This window comes from Peromyscus californicus, unplaced genomic scaffold, assembly GCF_007827085.1.
Source record: "Peromyscus californicus insignis strain IS unplaced genomic scaffold, ASM782708v3 Scaffold_12__1_contigs__length_115047231, whole genome shotgun sequence".
Classification (NCBI taxonomy): domain Eukaryota; kingdom Metazoa; phylum Chordata; class Mammalia; order Rodentia; family Cricetidae; genus Peromyscus; species Peromyscus californicus.
Genome location: NW_026294413.1, coordinates 67,112,046 through 67,132,344, shown reverse-complemented (window position 1 = coordinate 67,132,344; position 20,299 = coordinate 67,112,046). Strand labels below are relative to the sequence as shown.

At 40.3% G+C, this 20,299-nt stretch overlaps 1 protein-coding gene across 1 annotated transcript in view; it reads right to left on the bottom strand.

Moving 5' to 3' along the window:
- The window catches only part of Pspc1 (paraspeckle component 1), a 65,534-nt gene that overhangs the window by 29,939 nt on the left and 15,296 nt on the right, over positions 1-20,299 (bottom strand). The window contains exons 3-5 of the mRNA XM_052733123.1: positions 18,422-18,517; positions 15,918-16,114; positions 10,387-10,471 (exon numbers count right to left, since the gene is read on the bottom strand). Coding sequence (XP_052589083.1) covers positions 10,387-10,471; positions 15,918-16,114; positions 18,422-18,517 — 378 coding nt within the window. The remainder of the gene's footprint in view (positions 1-10,386; positions 10,472-15,917; positions 16,115-18,421; positions 18,518-20,299) is intronic.

Sequence of the window (20,299 nt, the reverse complement as noted above, 5' to 3'; positions counted from 1 at the left end):
ACAAAGGAGGGTTTCAAGAGTTTAAGAAGAGCCTGATCTACATACATAATAAGTTCAAAACTAGCCCAGATTCAAAGCTAGACCTTGACGACAAATCAAGCAAGCTATAGTAACAAAGTCAGACAGTGGTTAACTTCTTCCACAGACATTATTAACATATTAAGTTTTACTATTAAAATACTTTCAGTTTGACAGGATGGCTCAGTGGGTAAAGAGCTGCTCGTTCAAGCACCAAGACCCCAAATTCTAATCCCCAGAACTCCTGTAAAACTGAACAAGGTGGCATAGGTCTATAATCCCAGTGCTCCTACAGTGACATGACAGGCAGAGACAAGAGCCAGGTAGCCTGTTCTACACAACCATAAAAAAAAACAACAGACTCTATCCCTGAAAGGATGGAATGCATGGACACTCAAGACTGTCCTCTGACCTCCACAGTCACACCATGACTTAAATGTACTAACACTCAGGCTGGAGACAAGTCTGAGCAGTTAAGAGAACTGACTAATCTTCCAGAAGTCCTGAGTTCAATTCCCAGCACCCACATAACTGCTCACAACCATCTGTAACTGTAGTATCGTGGGATCCGATGCCCTCTTCTGGTGTGCATACAAAACACTCATATACATAAATAAATCTTTTTTGTAAAAAAAATACACTCATACTGACACATATCTCCCCATACACACACCCAAACACACAAATTTTACATTCACATACTGTGGAAAAATTTTATTTTGTTTTGTACTTTTTGTTTTGTTTTGTTTTTTTGAGATAGGATTTCTCTGTGTTACAGCCCTGGTTGTCCTGGAACTCTCTTTGTAGACCATGTAGACCAGGCTGGCCTCAAACTCACAGACAGATCTATCTCCCTCTGCATCCCAAGTGCTGAGTTTTAAAGGCATGCGCCACCACCCAGCTTTTTTTGCACTTTTAAAACAGGGTTTTGACTGTGTAGTCAGACTGACCACAAACGCATGACACATTAGCCTCAGTTTCTGGAGTGCTGCAATTCCAGGCAGAGCCATCATGTCCCACATTAAAAAAAAAAAAAAAAAAAAAAAAAAACCTGTAAGAGCCAGAGCCAGAGGCAGTCAGACACTCTGTGCATTCAAGGCCAACCTCTTCTGCCCAGTGAGTTCCAGGACAGCCAAGGTTAAAGAGACCCTGTCTCAAAAAAATCCAACACAACAGGAGCAAGGGTATTTTTAGTGTTTTTTCTGATTTTAAAAGGTCAAGGCCAGGGGCCAAAGAAATGGGTTAGTGGGTTAGGTTAAAATTGCTTAACATACAAGGCTGAAGAGCTAAGGTTCAATTCCCAGATGACACATAAAGGTGGAAGGAAAGACCCAACCTTAAAAAGCTGTCCTCTTAACACCTACAGGACACATACCTACACACCTATATAACTTCCCACCTACCCATCCACCCTCTTTCTCTCTCCGACATTTTTGTTTTAATTCACAGCTAGCCATGGTAGTACCTACTATACCCAAAGCTCAGGAGTCAGGCAGGGACTGCAACTGTGAGCCTGGCCTAGGTTCACAGCCAAGACAGTCTAAAAAACAGAATGAAGGAAGAGTAAATATAGTAAACCATGACTGATATTCCTTGTGAAATCGGGAGCAGCACCCCATAATCAAACACATGAACTTTCTTCAATAAAATAAATATTTGCATCCACTGAAAACAACAAATAATTATATGAGTTCAGGTCACTCCTTGCCACAAGGTTCATGTCAGACTCCGCCACTAAATGATGTAAGAGGTAGGAGCGATGGCTCAGGCTACTGTGCCAGAGGACCTTGGTTTGATTCCCAGCACTCACATGGCAGCTCACAACCATCTGTAATTCCAGTTCCAGTGAATGCAATACCCTCTTCTGGCCTCCTAGAGCACAGGACATGCATGTGGTGCACAGACATACATATAGGCAAAACACTTATAAAAGTTTTTTTTTTTTTTTTTTAATGTGCATTGGTGTTTGCCTCCATGTATGTCTGTATGAGTGTGTCAGAATTTGGAGTTACAGACAGTTGTAAGCTGCCATGTGGGTGCTGGGAACTGAACACAGATCTTCTGGAAGAACAGTAAGTGCTCTCAACTGCTGAGCCATCTCTCCAGCCGCAACATAAAGATTTTTCAAATAAATAAACAAAGGATACATTTTAAGTTTGGTTTGGAGGTTGGAAATGTAGTACAGTTAGTAGAGTGCTTGCCTAGCATGTCTGAAACCCTGAGTTTGATGCTCAGCACTTCACAGATGTGCCGTGGTACTTGAGTGTACTCCTAGCATTGGGGAGGTGGAAACAAGAGGATCAGAACTTCAAGGTCATCCTGGCATAAGTGAGAAGACATATCAAGAAAACCCATGTCTGTATGACTGGGCTTGTGGTACATGCCTTTAATCCCAGTACTCATGAGGAGGCAAAGGCAGGCAGATCTCTGTGGTCTACTTGGCAGATTCCAGGCTGGTCAAGGGCTACTGTACAGAGTGAGATCTTGTCTCAAAATATTAAAAAATAGAAAGGAAATAAGCACTGAGGTGATGGCTCAACTGGTAAAGCGCCTAGTTGACTGAGTATGAGGACCTGAGGTCAGATCCTCAACACTCTCAAAAAAGATGGGCACACTGGTGTACATCTGTAACCTCAACACCGGGAGAAGGTACATATGGAAGACAAAGTATGCCATCAGGTGTCTTCCTTAATATCTCTCAATTCATTTATTGAGAGGCAGGGTCTCTTGCTTAAGACAGAATTCAGACAGCACAGCCATCTTGTCACATTGTTTGATGCCTTGTTTCCACTTTTGTACACTAGGGTTATAGGTAGGCTGCTAAACCTGGGCAGCTTTAGTAGGTACTAAGAGATCCAAACTGAGTTCCTCAGGCCTGCACAGCAAGTACTGTATCCACTGAGCCATCTCCCCAGATATAAATCATCATCACATTTCTTTTTGCTGGTTGGTTGGTTGGTTGGTTGGTTTTTTGAGACAGGGTTTTCATGTGTAGCCCTGGCTGTCCTCCAACTCACAGAGATCCACCTGCCTCTGCCTCCTGAGTGCTAGGATTAGAGGCATGCGCACAACCAGGTAGTGTTAAGTTTCATAAAAGCAGAGTTTCTTTGGTCTGCTACCTTACCCCAACACTGAAATAGTTTTTCTTTTCTAATGTTTTTAGATTTATGGAAAAGTTATAAAGCAGATTTCACCTAACCCTGCATAGTATTAGCATTACAAATAACCACCATTATGAATGAACACAGGTACAACATTAGCATTAACACCATTTTTTGCTTTTGTGATTTGATTTCAATTTTTATTTATATATTTATGTGTGTTCAGTGTACATAGGAAGTCAGAGGACAAGTTACAGGGGTGTCATCATCTTCTTTCAGCAGGTGGGCTCCAAAGACTAGAGCTCCTTCATTGCCTTCAAAGTTATCATGCCACAAAGTAAATAAAATCTTTGATTCAACTTTCACCAGTGTCCCCATCTCTATACCTTCCTTGTGTTTTAGGACCTTCATAAAATTCCACACTGCATTTGATTATTATCTCTCCTTTTTCACATTTATGTATTGGGGTTAGAGGTAGATATATGCTATATCTTACAAGTCCAAGTCAGGACAACCTGTGAGAGGAGCTGGTTCTTTCCACCAAATGGTTTCCAGGGGTTTAAAACTCAAGTCACCAGGCTTAAAAAGGTCCTTTTCTGCTAAAAACATCTTAGGAGTCTAATTATTTCTCTTCAACCTCTCACAGTTCACAGTCTCTTTTAAGAATTTGCCCCCCATTTTTGAAGATCAAGGACAATTTTATTAAGAGTTTTAAAAACAGGGCAAAGAAGTTATAAATCTCTTCATTTGCTCAGAAGGAGACAGAGAAAAGGAAGATATATTGCCATGTTTTTTGAGTCTGATCCCAAGAAAGCAGGGCAGTATCCTCAATAGAGGAAGGCAGGCACCTGAATAGTCAGGATATCAGCAGCATGGTGGGAAAAGGGTTTAAGTAGAGCCTCAGATGAATGAAAAGACAGAGTGTCATCAGAAGAATGAAAAGACAGAGTGTCAGGGAAAGCATGTCTAGGCTTTGACCAAGTATCGAAACAGAAAGAAAACATCAAAATTACTCAGAAAAGCCAGGTGGTGGGCGGGCACACTCCTTTAACCCCAGCACTCGGAGAGGCAGAGGCGGATCTCTTTGAGTTCGAGGCCAGCCTGGTCTACAGCGTGAGTTCCAGGATAGATTGCAAAGCTACACAGAGAAACCCTGTCTCGAAAAAGCAAAACAAAACAAAGAAGAAGAAGAAAGAAGGAAGGAAGGAAGGAAGGAAGGAAGGAAGGAAGGAAGGAAGGAAGGAAGGAAGGAAGGAAAGAAAGAAAGAAGGAAAGAAAGAAAGAAAGAAAGAAAGAAAGAAAGAAAGAAAGAAAGAAAGAAAGAAAGAAAGAAAGAAAGAAAGAAAGAAAGAAAGGAAGGAAGGGAAGGCAAAGGGAAGCAAAAAAAAAAAAAAAATTACTAAGAAAGGCCAGGCAGGGCTTGGCAGTTAAAGATGTTATTGCTCTTGCAGAGGACCAGAATTAGATTCCCAGCACCCATGTTGGGCAGCACACAACTGCCTATAACTCCAGCTTCAGGAATCTGATGCCTCATTCTAGTTTCTGTGGGACCCCACATGCACATACAGAGACACATGCACACAAAAAGAAATCATTCTGAAAAGAAATGAAGCAGGCAGGCTGCAATGCTAAATGATGGAAGCTTGCAAGCGACTGCATTATTTATTTATTTATTATTTTTGAGATTTTCATTAATTCAGGTTATCCTCAAACTCACTTTATTGTTTGTTACCTCTCAAGGAATTATTTGCTGACTTGAGTGTTGGGATTACAAACATGTGCCACCATGTCTGGCTTTGAATGACTATATGATTAATTTTGTTTTGTGTGTGTGTGTTTTTTTTTTAAACTCTGTATTTGCTTGTGTGTGTTTGTGTATTTCACAACCCACACATGAAGGTCAGCAGTTAACTTTTGGGGGAGTTGCCTCTGTCCTTCCACCTTGCTGAGACAGGGTCTCTCAGTTCTGCCTTCCTACTACATCCTCCAGATTACTGCACGTCCCAAGATTCCATATTCTACTGTGTCTGTCTTCCATTTTGAAGTACAAGTGCAGGGATTACCCAAGCCGTTTCTTTCCATTTTCTTTTAAGATTTATTTATATGGAAAAAGCAAAAAAAGGCCAGTGGTGGGTGGTGCATGCCTTTAATTCCAGTACCCCAGCACTGAGGAGGCAGAGGAACGTGCATCTCGTTGAGTTCGAGGCCAGCCTGGTTTTATAGAGTTCCAGGACAGCCAAAGCTACACAGAGAAACCCTGTTGGAGGGGGGTATTTACTTATTTAGTCAGGTGTGGTGACACACATCTTTAATCCCAGCACGTGGGAAAACAGAGGTAGGGAAATCTCTGAGTTTAAGGCCAGCCTGGACTACAGAGTGAGTCCAACACAGCCAAGGCTACACAAAGACAAAAAAAAGAAAGAAAGAAAAAAATAAAGAAAATTAAAAAAGATTTATTATTTTCATGTGTATGAGTGCTTGCCTGTGTATATGTGATAGATATATATCATGCGCATGCTTGCAGAGGCCACAGAAGGGCATCAGATACCCTCTACTAGAGTCACACAGAGTTCTGAGCCACCATGTGAGTGCTGGAAGCCGATCCCAGGATCTCTGCACAAGTAGGACATGGTTGTTAATCACTGAACCACCTCTGCAGCCCGCTTTGACTTTGAAGAAAACTGAGAGCCACTGAGTCTGTTCAGGATATACAAGAGCTTGCCCCTATAAACTGATGACTTTAATCCCTGGACCTCACTTATGATGAAAATAGAAAAGATTCCAACAAGTTATCCACAGACCTCTACAAGTTAACCATGGCAAGTGCACACAAACACATCATACACACACACACACACACACACACACACACACACACACACACACACACACACATAATTTTTTTTTTATTTTAAAGAGAACCAATTATTTTGTAGGACTATCTTTCAATTTGCACTGGTCTAGTTTTTTTTTCTCCCAACAAGAATGAGGGTATGCACATTTGGCAAGCATGTCAGAGAAGATATCATATGCTATATATCCTTACTGAGAAATATCAACAGATGCATGATATGAACTGTCTCATTAGGATAATGAAAAGTTTTGACATTTGGTTATAATGCTGTCTACTAGGTAGCTTTATCTTTATCATCATCATCATCATTTTGGTTTGAGATCCTGGATCTCGCTCTATAGACCAGGCTGGCCTCGAACTCACAGAGATCCACCTGGCTCTGCCTCCCAAGTGCTGGAATTAAAGGCATGCACCACCACCGCCCAGCAGTATCTCTACTTTAAATTTACTATTTTTCCACTTGACCTTAATACAAGAACTTAAGATTTATTTTTAATTATGTATATGTGAATGTCTATGCATAAGTATGTGAGTGTAGATGCCCATGAAGGCCAGAGCATTTCATTCCCCTCTCAAGCTAAAAGTTGAGAGTTGCCTTATGTTGGTACTGGGAATCAATCTGGGTCTTCTGCAGAGCAGTATACTCAGGCCAGAGGGATTAAACAATTAAGACCACTGGCTACTCTTCCATAAGACCATTCCCAGCACCAACATGGCAACACAACAAACCAGTCCCAAGAGTTTTGATTCTCTCTTCTTGTATTTAAGGGCACTCCATGCATACACGTGGTATATAAATATGTAGGTAAAACACCCATACACATTACATAAATAAAACGTAAAAAATATAATAAAAAACTTTAAAGAGATCATGCTCTTCACCACTGAGCCATCTCTCTAACACTATATACAATTAAAATAGTTTTCTTAAAATATGTATCTGGCAATGCCTGAGGAGGCCAGAAGGGGGAACTGGATCCTCTATAACTGGAATTATAGATGGTTCTTAGCTGGCCAGTTAGGTGTCAGAAAGGAACCTGGGGTCTCTGAGAAAGAGTAGCCAGTATTTTTAACCTCTGAGCCATCTCTCTACCCCCACTATATAAACTGTAATGATGTAAATTTTATTTGTATTAACAGTATGCAAAAGTCCTGTTGTTTAAAGTTTTGCACACCTTCATGTTTGTCAATAAATCTTACCTTCTGGGTACAGTAAGGTACACCTAGACTACCAGTCATAGAGAGACTTAAGCAAGAGGACCCCCATGGACTAAATAGTTGAGACACTGTCTCAAAAACAAAAATTGTCTTTTCTATAATAATTACTATACTGTTTACTTACCAGTGACTTTTTATCCCTTTTTATCTTTTTTTAAATTTGTTAAATGAAATTCTACTGCAAAGAGGTGCTCTTTTTCCATTATGTATTTAATTGTCCACTATTTCTAGCAGTATGGAACTTATAGGAATTTTGTTCTATAGTTTGAAAGCTAGTGATTTCATTCTCAGTGTCTCTGTCTCAACCTCTCTACCTTCCTTCCTTCTGTTGGTGAAACTGGCCATGAGAAGCTCTGTCATGTTGGCTTCCAGGTTCTTCTGATATAATCTACCCTTGTTTTGAATACTTCCTTACTACTGACAGAATTTCTTCAAAAGGCCTAGCTTTGTTATATTAGCAAATGGCACTTAAAAGAATGTTGAAAGTAGATGTGATCACTGCTTCTAGGGCTATTTAGTGAATAGTAATATAAGAATATTAGTTTAGGCCGGGCGGTGGTGGCGCACGCCTTTAATCCCAGCACTCGGGAGGCAGAGCCAGGTGGATCTCTGTGAGTTCGAGGCCAGCCTGGGCTACCAAGTGAGTTCCAGGAAAGGCGCAAAGCTACACAGAGAAACCCTGTCTCGAAAAACCAAAAAAAAAAAAAAAGAATATTAGTTTAATCACATATTTGTACTTCTGCATCTACCTATCAATACTAGAAACCCTTGACCTCACATTAATAAGTGAGTAAACCAGTATACAGCATTCATCTTGTCTTTCTTCATTTCCCAACAGTGAGAAACCTGGGTCTCATACTACAGTTCCTAAACTGTTCACTTAATAAGAAATATACAATGTTGGATGTGGGGGTGCACACCTATGATCTAACACTTGAAAATTTGAAGCAGGTAAGACAGCCTGTAGTATACAGGACTCTGCACACATTCAAACATGCATGCATACCACCTGCACACACAGAGTATATTAAAAAAGCAGTGGATAAATGCTAACCTATAACCTTAAACTAAATTACAGAATAAATGTATGGCTTTGTCATGCATAACTATTTTTTTAGAGGAGTTTTGTGTCTGTGTGTGTGTTTTTTCTTTTCTTTTTGAGGATCCTAAAGAATTGAGTGGTAGGGTTGGGGATTTAGCTCAATGGTAGAGTGCTTGCCTAGCAAGCGTAAGGCAAGGGTCTGTCCTCAGCTCCCCCCCCCCCCCCCGGGGGCTGGGGGGGGGGGGATATTGAGTGGTAGATTGCATTCCCAAATACTTTGTCCCATAGCCAAACCCACAACAACCTACTGTCAAATGTCCACTAGAGTGACACATTTGTTAAAATCCATGAACCCCAATGACACACCATCATCAATGTTTCTGTTAGGGTTCAGTTTTGGTGTGCATGCTGTAGGTTCAAAGAAAGATGAAAGGTAGCACCATACAAAACAGTTTTATTGCCCGACAAATCTGATTTCCTTAAGAGATGACTCAGAGGTTAAGAGCACGTGCTGCTTTTTGGAGGTCCTGGATTCCAGAACCCACAAGGAGACTACTCCAGTTCTAGGGAATCTGATGCCTGTCTCTGGGTTCCACTGCATACACACAGGCACTCTCATATACACAAAGAAATAAATAATCTTTAAAACAATATCCCACATCTTCATCTCCATTCGCTAACCTCTGACAAACATGATCTTCCCATCTCCCCAGCTTGCTATTTCCATGGGAATTAGAGTCATACAATATCTGGCCCTTTCAGATTGTGTTCTTTTACTTAACAGTAAGCATGAAGGATTCCTTCCATGTCTTCTCCTGGTTCCACAGTTCATTCCTCTACAGAGCATAACAAATATTCTATTGTCTACAAACTTCAGCTTATTCAAGTTCATTCTTTTTCAAGGCAGTACATAGTTAGTTCCAGACAGTCCAGCCTGAACTACCTGAGACCTTGTTTCAAACCAAGCAACCAATCAAACGAAAGAATATTTAGGTTCTAAATCACTTTTCAGTGTGACTATGTCATTCATTTCTATGAGAGTCATGTGTTATATTTTATGTCACAATTAGGGTCTTCTCCATACTCTATTTGGTTTTAATTATTTGGTTTTGCTTTGCTGTCTTCCGGGCTGGGGTGGGAAGTGGGGAGACAGTATCTATAGGATACATTACTATGCAAACACCTAGCTGACAAATTGAGATAAAAAAGAAAGCTGGACTCAAATAAGGTTTTAAATTCTGGAAGAAGCTTCCTTTCCTTTTGTAAACTGAAAAGATCTGAACCTGTTTACATAAAAAGAAACTGTGAAGTGTTCTCCTGAGGTAGGAGATACACCTCAGGAGTTCTCAAACTCTGAGGTACATTGAAAGTATAAGAGTAGTTCTCAGCCTGGTGATCGTGTTTTGTCTGCACGAATGTCTGTGTGAGGGTATAGAATCGCCTGGAACTGGAGTTACAGACAGGGGTGAGCTGCCATGCAGGTGCTGGGAATTGAACCAGCAACTAGTGCTCTTAACCTCTGAGCTATCTCTCCTACCCCTTACTACTTTTATATGGTAAATATAAATATTTCAAAATAAAAATTTCAAGTTTGTTTAATCAATCATAGCTTTGTTTAAAACATTAACTTATGATTTTTGAAGCTTTGAAGACTACGTCATTTTAAATGTCCATGTCCTGAGCAGGGGATGTGGCTCATTTGTATATGTATATATCTACCACACAAGAGCCCAAGTACTGCAAAAATTGGACACAGTGGTATGAGCCTATACTTCTAGTATTTGGGGAAAATAAGTGAACGTTCTAGACTTTGAGGCCAACCTGGTAGACAACAGCAGTGACAAGCCAGCCTTGGTTACATAGTGACAGCCTGTTTCAAAGCAAAACAGCAATCTAAATGTATCTATCTCTGGGAAAATAGTCTGGCAAATCACTGTGCATTCTTACAATAAATTACATGCAATACTTAACTCCAAAGTATATGCAATCAAAGTGTCCTTAACCAGCTAAAGAATTACAATTGTAATATGTGTGGCCAAAAAAAAAAAAAATAGTTTTCTTCCGTATTTTTACTATTTTCACAACTTGAATGATAAGGGAATTTTATCAATGAACCATACAATGAAATACATTTACGATAGGTATTAATTTACCTCAGTTGTATTTGCTTCCGTTTCTGCAATTCTTGGTTTCTGAGTTCTTCCAAGCGTCTGAGTTCTTCTTGACGTCTCATTAGATCTACAAAATATTACTACATGTTACAATTTTTTAACCTTCCTTTTCTGTGCATTCACATTCAAAAGTGGAATGTCTATTGCTGGCACATACAAGAGCTAAGGTCCTACTGCTTTCTTATTATTTTGTTTCAAGGATTTATTTTTATTTTATAGGTATAAATATGTTGCCTGCAAGTATATGTGTACAACATGCATGGCTGGTACCCAAGGAGGCCAGAAGAGGGCATCAGGTCCCCTGGAACTGGAGTTACAGACATCTGGGAATCGAAGCTGGGTCCTCTAGAAGAGCAGCCAGTGCTCTTTAACTGCTGAGACATCTCTCTAGCTACCTCTTTTTGTTTTCAATCTTAATCTTTTGTGGTTTTTTTGAGATAGGGTCAAACAACCTATTCATGGGGTCACCTAAGACCAAGGAAAAATACAGATACTTACATTACGATTCATAAAAGTAGCAAAATTAATTATAAAATAGCATAGAAAAATTGTATGGCTGGGAGTGACCACAGCATGAGGAACTGCACTAAAGTGTCGCACCATTAAGTTGAGGATTACTGCCTACACCAAACTGGAACCCACCATGTAACCCAAGGTAGTTTCAAAGTCACTGCACTTCACCTTCCCTAGCTTCAAAAGTGCTAAGATTATACACAGGAGCAACTATGGTTGGTTGCTTTGAGATAATGTTTTGATACATTATGTAGTCTTGGCTGACCTCAAACTTGGGATCCTCTTGCCTCCCTGTCCAGAGTTCTGCAATTGATTACAGGCATGCAATACCATATGCAACTTCTATGCCACTTTAAAGAAATCAATAGAGGATGAACATTAGACAGTCGAATGATGATCATAAAGTGAAACCTAAACAAACCTATTTAAAATAGGTTAACACTTCTATACAAGCATGGTGTGGTGGTACACCTTTAATCCCAGCACTCAAAAGGCAAGTGATCTCTGGGAGTTCCAGGCAGCCAGAACTACATAATAGAGAGACTTTGTCTCCCAAAAAAAAGGATTTCTGTATAAGAAAATTATGATTGGAGAACATTATATCACCTGGGTACTTGGGAGGCAGAGGCAAGAGGATCTCCATGAGTTCCAGGTCAGAGTAGTCTATATAATGAGTCAAGCCAACCAGTACTACAAAGTGAGATCCTATCCCCAAAAGATAGACAGATAGACAGACAGACAGACAGACAGACAGACAGACAGACAGACAGATAGATAGATATAGACAGATAAAATAGATAAAGCATATATATGTGTGTATATATATGTGTGTGTGTGTGTGTGACACACACACACACACACACACACACACATAACCACAGAGAAAATCAAAGAACTGGACTGGAGAACATGGATCTGTTTAAGAGCACAACATATATTGCTCTTGCACAGGCACTGAGTTCTGTTCCAGGTACCCAAATGGAGTCTGTGTAACTCTACTCCCAGGGGACCAGATGTCCTCTTCAGGACTCCTTAGGCACACATATACTTGGTGCACAGACATACATGCAGACAAAATAACCATACATACAAAAATCCTTAAAAAAACGAAAACTAAGCCGGTCGGTGGTGGCGCACGCCTTTAACCCCAGCACTCGGGAGGCAGAGCCAGGCGGATCTCTGTGAGTTCGAGGCCAGCCTGGGCTACCAAGTGAGTTCCAAGAAAGGCGCAAAGCTACCCAGAGAAACCCTGTCTCGAAAAACAAAAAAAAAAAAAAAAACACCGAAAACTAGCCAGGGAGTAGTGGCACACATCTATACTCCCAGCACTTTGAGGCAGAGAAAGGAAGATCTACATGAGCTGGAGACCAGTCTGGTCTACAGAGCAAGTTCCAGGTTGCCAGGACTACACAGAGAAAAGCCTGTCTTGAAAAAACCAAACTCCTGCCCCTCCAAAATAAGGGAAAACTTAGGAACTGTCTCCTACATTAATAATCAAAAACAAGTTCAGTTTATAGTCCTAACTTCTAAAGAGGCTATGGAAAAATAAAGAATGCTTGAGTCCAGAAACTGGAACTCAAAATGCAGAGTTAGCCTAGACAACAGTGAGACTCTATTAAAAACAAAGTAAAGTCCTATATTTTATCCTAACAGAAATAAGAATTTACCAAAGGATTTAGAGATGAGTCATCAATGTTTTCTATCGGTGACAGAGGAGAGGGGTGTTTGAGAAAGTGTGGGAGCCTATTTTCAGATTCCTCGTGGCTTTACTCAGCAGATCTGCATAGAGAGGGTGATTAGGACCACAGGCCTGAGTGCAGGTGTCTGAGATGGTCTGCACTTGGCTGTGCTGGGGGGAGGTCTTTTGCTCCACCCCTTGGCATCTCTATAAATACCCTGGGGCAGAGACAGTCAGGGCTCTTTGGAATAGGCTCCAGGCCCTCTTGAGGCTATCCTTTATTTTCTGTTTATCTCCGCAATCTAAATCCTTCTATCTAATATTTCCTGCTGCTCACACTCAAGAAAACTCTGGGGAACTGTGGGGTTGGTGGGTAAAAGCCCCGCAAGACAGGATCTCATAAAATCCAGGCCAAAGTTTGAATCACTATATGTAGCAAACAACAACCTTGAACTCTTGATCCTCCAGCCTCTATGTATCAAACGTTGAGAATACAGGCATATGGCACCACATAGTAGTGAACATTTATTATACCAGGCACAGTAGTGTATGCCTATATTTCTAGCACTTGAGTGAAGAATCAGGAGTTCAAGTTTATCCTCCACTACACAGTCAAGTTTAAGGTAAGCCTGGGCTACACTGAGACACCCACCCCCATCTCAAAAACAAAACAAAACAAAAAACACAAACCCCAAACTCAAAAATGTTTTAAAAAGCTTTAAAAAAAAAAGGGGGGGGGGGCCTGGAGAGATGGCTCAGAGGTTAAGAGCACTGACTGCTCTTCCAGAGGTCCTGAGTTCAATTCCCAGCAACCACATGGTGGCTCACAACCATCTGTAATGAGAACTGGTGCCCTCTTCTGGCCTGCAGTCATACATGCTGTATACATAATAAATAAATAAATCTCGAAAAAAAAAAAAAAAGAAGAAGAGGAGAAGGAGGAGGAGCAGCAGAAGGGGATAGTGATGTACTTAATTCCAGCATTTGGGGAGTTGGAGGTAGGAGAATTAGGAGATCAAGGTTGTCATCTGCTACATACTTAGAAGTTCAAGGTCATCTTGAGTTACAGGACAGTTTGCATTTATTAAAACAAAAACAAAAACCAAGGCTAGAGGCCAGGCAGTGGTGGTGTACACCTTTAGTCCCAGCACTTGGGAGGGAGAGGCGGGCAGATCTCTGAGTTCAGGCCAGTCTGGTCTACAGAGTGAGTTCTAGGACACCAAAAGCTACTTAGAGAAACCCTGTCTCGGAGGAAAAAAAAAAAAAGACTGCTTATGAGATCTGGAAAAATAGCTCAGAATAAGAGCACTGGCTGCTCTTCCAGAGAATCCCAGGTTTCATTTCCAGCACCTAGGTCCCAGCACTATGACAGCTCACTACCATCGATTACTCCAGTTCTAGGGGACCCAATGTCCTCTTCTGGCTTCCAAGGCAACAGGCATAACAAGTGTTACAAAGACAAACATGCAGGCAAAATATAGACATATTTAAAAAAGAAAAAAAAAAAACACACAAAAAAAAAAAACCCTAACAACTTTCATTTAAAGGCTGCTCTTAAAAACTGAGTTATTGCCGGGCGGTGGTGACGCACGCCTTTAATCCCAGCACTCGGGAGGCAGAGCCAGGCGGATCTCTGTGAGTTCGAGGCCAGCCTGGTCTCCAAAGCGAGTTCCAGGAAAGGCGCAAAGCTACACAGAGAAACCCTGTCTCGAAAAAAAAACAAAAAAAAAAAACAAAAAAAAAAAACTGAGTTATTGACTACTGGAAAAAAAAAAAACAAAAAACAAAAAAAAAACTGAGTTATGTCTCATGCTCTTCCCAGTTGAAGAGCATGAGAACCTATTCTTTCTAAATCCCCATATCAATCTGAATGCATTAATCTTTTTGTTCTCTACCAGGTTATCCATCTGCTACTCTCTCCTCCCTCCCCTAACCCTGAGGTCTGACTAGGGAATGAATCCACAGTTTTGTGCATGCTAAAAAAGTGTTCTACCATTAACAAAAATCACAGCTCCATTTTGGTGCTCTTTTGATGCAAATTAATAACCTTAAAGGCAGCACTTTTCCTAATCTTTCTATCAAAATTTTACACATGGTGCTGGGAAGTGGTGGCACACACCTTTAATCCCAACACTCAAGAGGCAGAGGCAGGCAGAACTCTGTGAGTTTCTGGCCAGCATGGCCTGCAAAATGAGTTCCATGATAGCCAGGGCTACAGAGAGAAACCTTGTCTCAAAAAAATAAAATAATAATAATAATAATAATAATAATTTATGTATGGCTTTATCCCATATTGTCTACTATATCCCAAATTGTCTACTATGCTTCCCTTTCTGTCAAAAGAATGGTATCTGGATTACCACAAAAGTAAATATCCCTGAATTACCTGCAGAAATACTACTCATATAGAAAACACTTAAAAAATATTTTTTTTTTTTTCAGTGTCTCATGTAACCCAGGCTGTCCTGGAACTTGCTAGCCAAGGCTAACCTTGAACTTTTCATTTTTCAGCTTCCAACACCCAAGTCCTAGGAGTATAGACATTCACCAACCACTCCACTTCAAATAGAACCCTGGACTTCATGCATTCTAGGCATGTAATCAATAACTGAACTACAAACCCAGCTACTAACACTTTTGTCTTCCTTATTTGTACATGTATGGGTGTTTTGCCTGCATGTATGTCTGTGAACTATGTAGGTGCATTCAAGTACCCAAGGAAGCTAGAGAAAAGGGTATCAGATCCCTGGATTGGAGTTATAGACAGTTGTGGCTCCCATACAGGTGCTGGAAATCAAACCTAGAACCTCTAGAACAGCCAGTGCTCTTAACCACAAAGCCACCTCTCTAGCTCCCTCACACTTCCCAAGCCGAATAAATATCCTGAATAGGAAAAGCTAAAGCCCAGAAATCCAACTCTGAAACAAATCTGTCCCCAAGCTTTCTGGATGAGAGACACTCAATCCTACTACATGTCTAGCTTTTCAAAAAAGAGTTCTCATCAGGAGTTGTAGTTCACATCTACAATCCCAATACTCAAGATGATAATCAAGAGTTCAAGAAGAACCTGAGTTACCAGGTAAGACTCTGTCTTTAAAACAACCACGAAATTTTTCAGGAAAAAATTTAACTAATATATTAAGTTATAACTCTTATTTGTGAACTCCAATTGGCATGTTAATACTAATATACAGCTCTCAGAATGCAGAGACAAGCAGAACTCTGTAAGTTCAAGGCCAGCCTAGTATATAGAAAGACCTTATCTCCAAAAGCTCAACTAACAACAAAATACTAATACAAATCAGTGGCATATCTCTTTTACCTTGCCTCATTAGCATTAATTGGTGTTCATGTCTAGCTGCTTCCATCTCTGCCTCCAGCTTCTCTTTGGCTTCTCTGATGTTTCTATCAACCTGTTCACGCTGCTGCTTTTCCATTTCATCAAGAGCCTTCCATCGAGATGCATATTCAAATTCAAATGTCCCAGGTTGAGCAAACCTTGGTGGCTGTTCTCTTTCCCTACATTAACATTAAAAACATATAAAAATGTATACTTAAAGAGTAAACAACAACAGAGAATAACAACTATCACTTATTGGACATTTATAATATTTATGGTCTGAACAGTGACTCATTCTACATTGTCTCATGACAGTATCATGAAAGATACGATATACATGAATTTATCAAACTTCCCAAGAGCGCCCGACTAGTAAGTAATGAAACCATGATTCAAACTTACAAAATGCAATATTCTAACCTATGTTATTATTACTACCTCTCATAAAGACTTTCTCACTTTCATTCAACTACTACACATAATGAAACCTGCAACATACAAACCCAGTGAGTTCTAAGTTAATGGTCTTAGAATCAGATTCTTAGTAATAAAAATATTTTGTTGGGGTTGGGGATTTAGCTCAGTGGTAGAGTACAATGCCCTGGGTTCAGTCCTCAGCTGGGGGGGGGTGGGGGGAGGGTGGGGGGGGTGTTGTTGTTATGTACCAAGTTAAGTAGCTGGGCTAAAAATAAACTGACTCAGTCTACCTGTAATTATATATTTAACAGCTGTGCCATTATAAAACATCAAACATTATCAGTCAATTGCTGCATCTCAAACATATAACATAATTCCTATTATAACATATAATTTACGGCACAACTATGTAAACACATACTTTCAAAAGTCATGTAACAAATGAGAAAACAAATGACTAAATGAAAAATGGGCCAAGGTTGGTGGTGCATGCCTTTAATCCTAGCACTCAGGAGGCAAAGCCAGGAGGATCTACATGAGTTCAAGGACAGCATGGTCTATAACAGTGTGTTCCATGGCCATCATGGCTACATAGAGAGACCATGTCTCAAAAAAAGAAACAGTAAATAAATAAGAGCTATGAATACACCTGAAATTCAAATGAAGTTTTCAGTCATTCCCAGCTATAAGTAGTTTCTTTTAAAAGTATTAATAGTAGGCCCAAGTGGTGGTAGTACATGCCTTTAAACCCACTACTCACAAGGCAGAGAGGCAGGTGGATCTCTGAGTTTGAGGCCAGCCTGGTCTACAAAAAGAGTTCCAGAATAGGCTTCCAAACTAAACAGAAAAACCCTGTCTCGAAAAAAACAAAAAAAGTATTAATAGTAACACAATTCTCATCTCACCTATAGAAACCTTACAATTGGAATTTTCATTTTACTTAGATTTAAAAGGAAGATGATCTGATGTGACAAAATTCCAAGCACTAACGCAGAAAGTTATTATAGAGCAAAAGGAGGTAATTAACAAGAATCATATACAGGGACTAGGAATTTAGGTCAGTAGAGGAGAGATAAAGGCACAGGATTTGGTTCTGGAAGGGCATTTGGGGGATAAGAAAGGAGGGGAGTCTAGATGCAGAGGCAGGCAGTTCTCTGTCAGTTCAAGACCCTGTCTCAAATTGGGGGAGGGGGGGTTAAAGAAAAGAAAAATAAGAGGCATGGTGGCACACAAATTTAATCCCAGCTGCCCTGAATCAGACAGGCAGGTGTCTCTGAGTTTGAAGCCAGCCTGGTCTACACAGTGAGTTCCAGTCCATCCGGGGCTACACAGTGAAACCCTGACTGACTCAAAACAAAATAATCACCACCAAAAAAAAAAAAAAAAATGAAAGGAGGGAAGGAGGGAGGGAGGGAGGAAGGAGAAATGGCTCAGTAATTAAGAGCATTCACTGCTCTTCCAGGACTAGAGTTTCGTTCCTAGCACCCATGTCGGACAGCTCAACAATTAAGCCTTTATTCCAGATCCAGGGCTCTGATGCCTCCGTGGCACCTGCACTCATATGCATATACACATATGCAAATTCCAGGCCAGCCATAACTACATAGTGAAACTTAAAAAAAAAGAGAGAGAGAGAGAGAGAGAGAGAGAATTAAATAAATAAAAAGTAGGAATGTTTCTAAGTAAAATTAGCATGTTTTATCCATGCATAAGAAGGGGAATTAATGTGGCTAGAAAGATAGCTCAGCAGTTAAGAGCAATTAATTACTACTTTTGCAAAGGACCCACATTTGGCTCTCATAAGTCAGCTCACAACCGCCTGTAACTCCAGTTCCAGGAGCTCCAATGCTGCTTCTGACTTCTGTGGGCTCCTGCACACATGTGGTGCATATACATACTCTTAGGCACATGCACATAAAATTAAATACACAGTTTTTTTTTAATAAAAATAACATTCCATATAGACCAAAATATTCTATTAACCAATTTATATTCCAATAGTACTTTATGAAAATGTAATAAACTCTAAACAATACACATCTAAAATATCTTTATTAATCAAGTCTTACTTATGGTATTGCTGTGTTTTCTGCATTAGCTTCTCTGGTAAGCCATCTTCATCATCAAACTGCTCCATGGGTTCTACAATGACTGGACGAGGTGTTCTAGATAAGTACAAAGGCAATAATAAAAATTAATCTCATGATTACAATTAACATTCTCTCCTAAAATTTATAATAAAAATATTAACTTGAAAAATGTCACAGTTAAGAAAATATCTAAGAATCATGCATATTCATAGATGAAAATAAACCCAGGTGTGGTGGTGCAAGCCTATAATCCCAGTACCAGGGAGGCAGAGACAGAAGGATCTGTGAGTTTGAGGCCAGCCTGGTCTACATAGTGAGTTCCATGATAGCCAGAACAACACAGTGAGACCCTGCTACAATATTAGTTAATTAATTTTTAATATCTGGGTCAAAATAGGTAGGCATGGTAGCTGTGCTGGTTATTTTGTCAGCTTGACACAAGCTAGAGTCATCTGTGATGGTTTAAAGGAGAAAAATCCCCCACAGTCTTCAGCATTTGAATACTTGGCCCCTAGCTGGTAGCACTGTTTGGGGCAGCTTGGGAGGTATGGCCTTGCTAGAAGTAGATCACTAGAGAGCTTTGAAAGTTAACAACTTGCACAATTCTCAGTCTGCTCTCTATGCTCTGGTGCTTGCAGATGTGAGCTTCTTACTCAAGCAGCTCACTTCAGCTTCTTCACTCTACCCTCATGGACTCAGTTCCCTCTGGAATTGTAAGCCCAAATATAATTCACTCTTCTAAGTTACCTAGGTCATAAGTGTTTTATAACTAATACAGAATCTCAACTAAGAAAATATCATCAGACTGGTCTATGGACAAGCAAGCATGTAGGCATTTCTTGATTATGTATAAGGGCCCAGCCCACTGTGGGTAGTACCAGCCCTGGGCAAATGGTCCTGGGATGTATAAAGAAGCAAACTGAATGAACTAAGAGAGCAAGTAAAGAGCATTCCTCCACGCCCTCTGCTTCAATTCCTGTCTCAAGTTCCTTTCCGGACTTCTCTTTATGACAGACTACTATAAGCTGAAATAAACCTTTTCTCCCCTAGTTGCTTTCAATCACAGCTTTTTTTACTGAAGCAACAGCAACCAAACTAAGACAACAGCTTACATCTGTAATGCCAGCACTACAGAGGCTAGGGCAAGATGAATGCCAGCCTTAGCTACATAGTGAGTTCCAGGTGTATGTGCACCAAAGTGAGATCTTGTCTCAAATAACAAGCAAAACAACCGAGAAGGAGGTTGTGGGTTCAATCCCCAGCACACAGAAAGGTATTATCGAATCCATGTTTTATGTATGTGGCCTCATCATCCAATTCCTACCACTTCAAACACCTACATCTGCCTATTTTTCAGTGGTCCAGGGCCTACCAATATTGTTCAATAGTCTTTAAAAATTCTACAGCAGTGACTAGAGAGATGGGTCAGGGGTTAAGAGCACTGGCTGCTATTCTTCCAGAGGACCCGGGTTCAATTCTCAGAACCCACATGGCAGCTCGAAATCATCTAACGCCAGTTCTAGAGGATCTAACACCTTCTTCTGCCTCTTCAGGCACTGCACACACAATACACAGACATACACAAAACATCCACATAAATAATTTTTTAATTCTATTATAGGAAATCCTCTCTCATACTCTCCACAATTCTCAATCTTCCTTAATAAATTCATGTTCCCTCTGTTCAAAAAAAAAAAAGTTAGCCAAGCAGTGGTGGTGCACACCTTTAATCCCAGCACTTGGGAAGCAGAGGCAGGTGGATTTCTGTAAGTTCAAGGCCATCCTGGTCTACAGAGAGAATTGCAGGAGAGCCAGGGCTACACAGAGAAACCTCATCTTGAAAAACAAAACAAACAA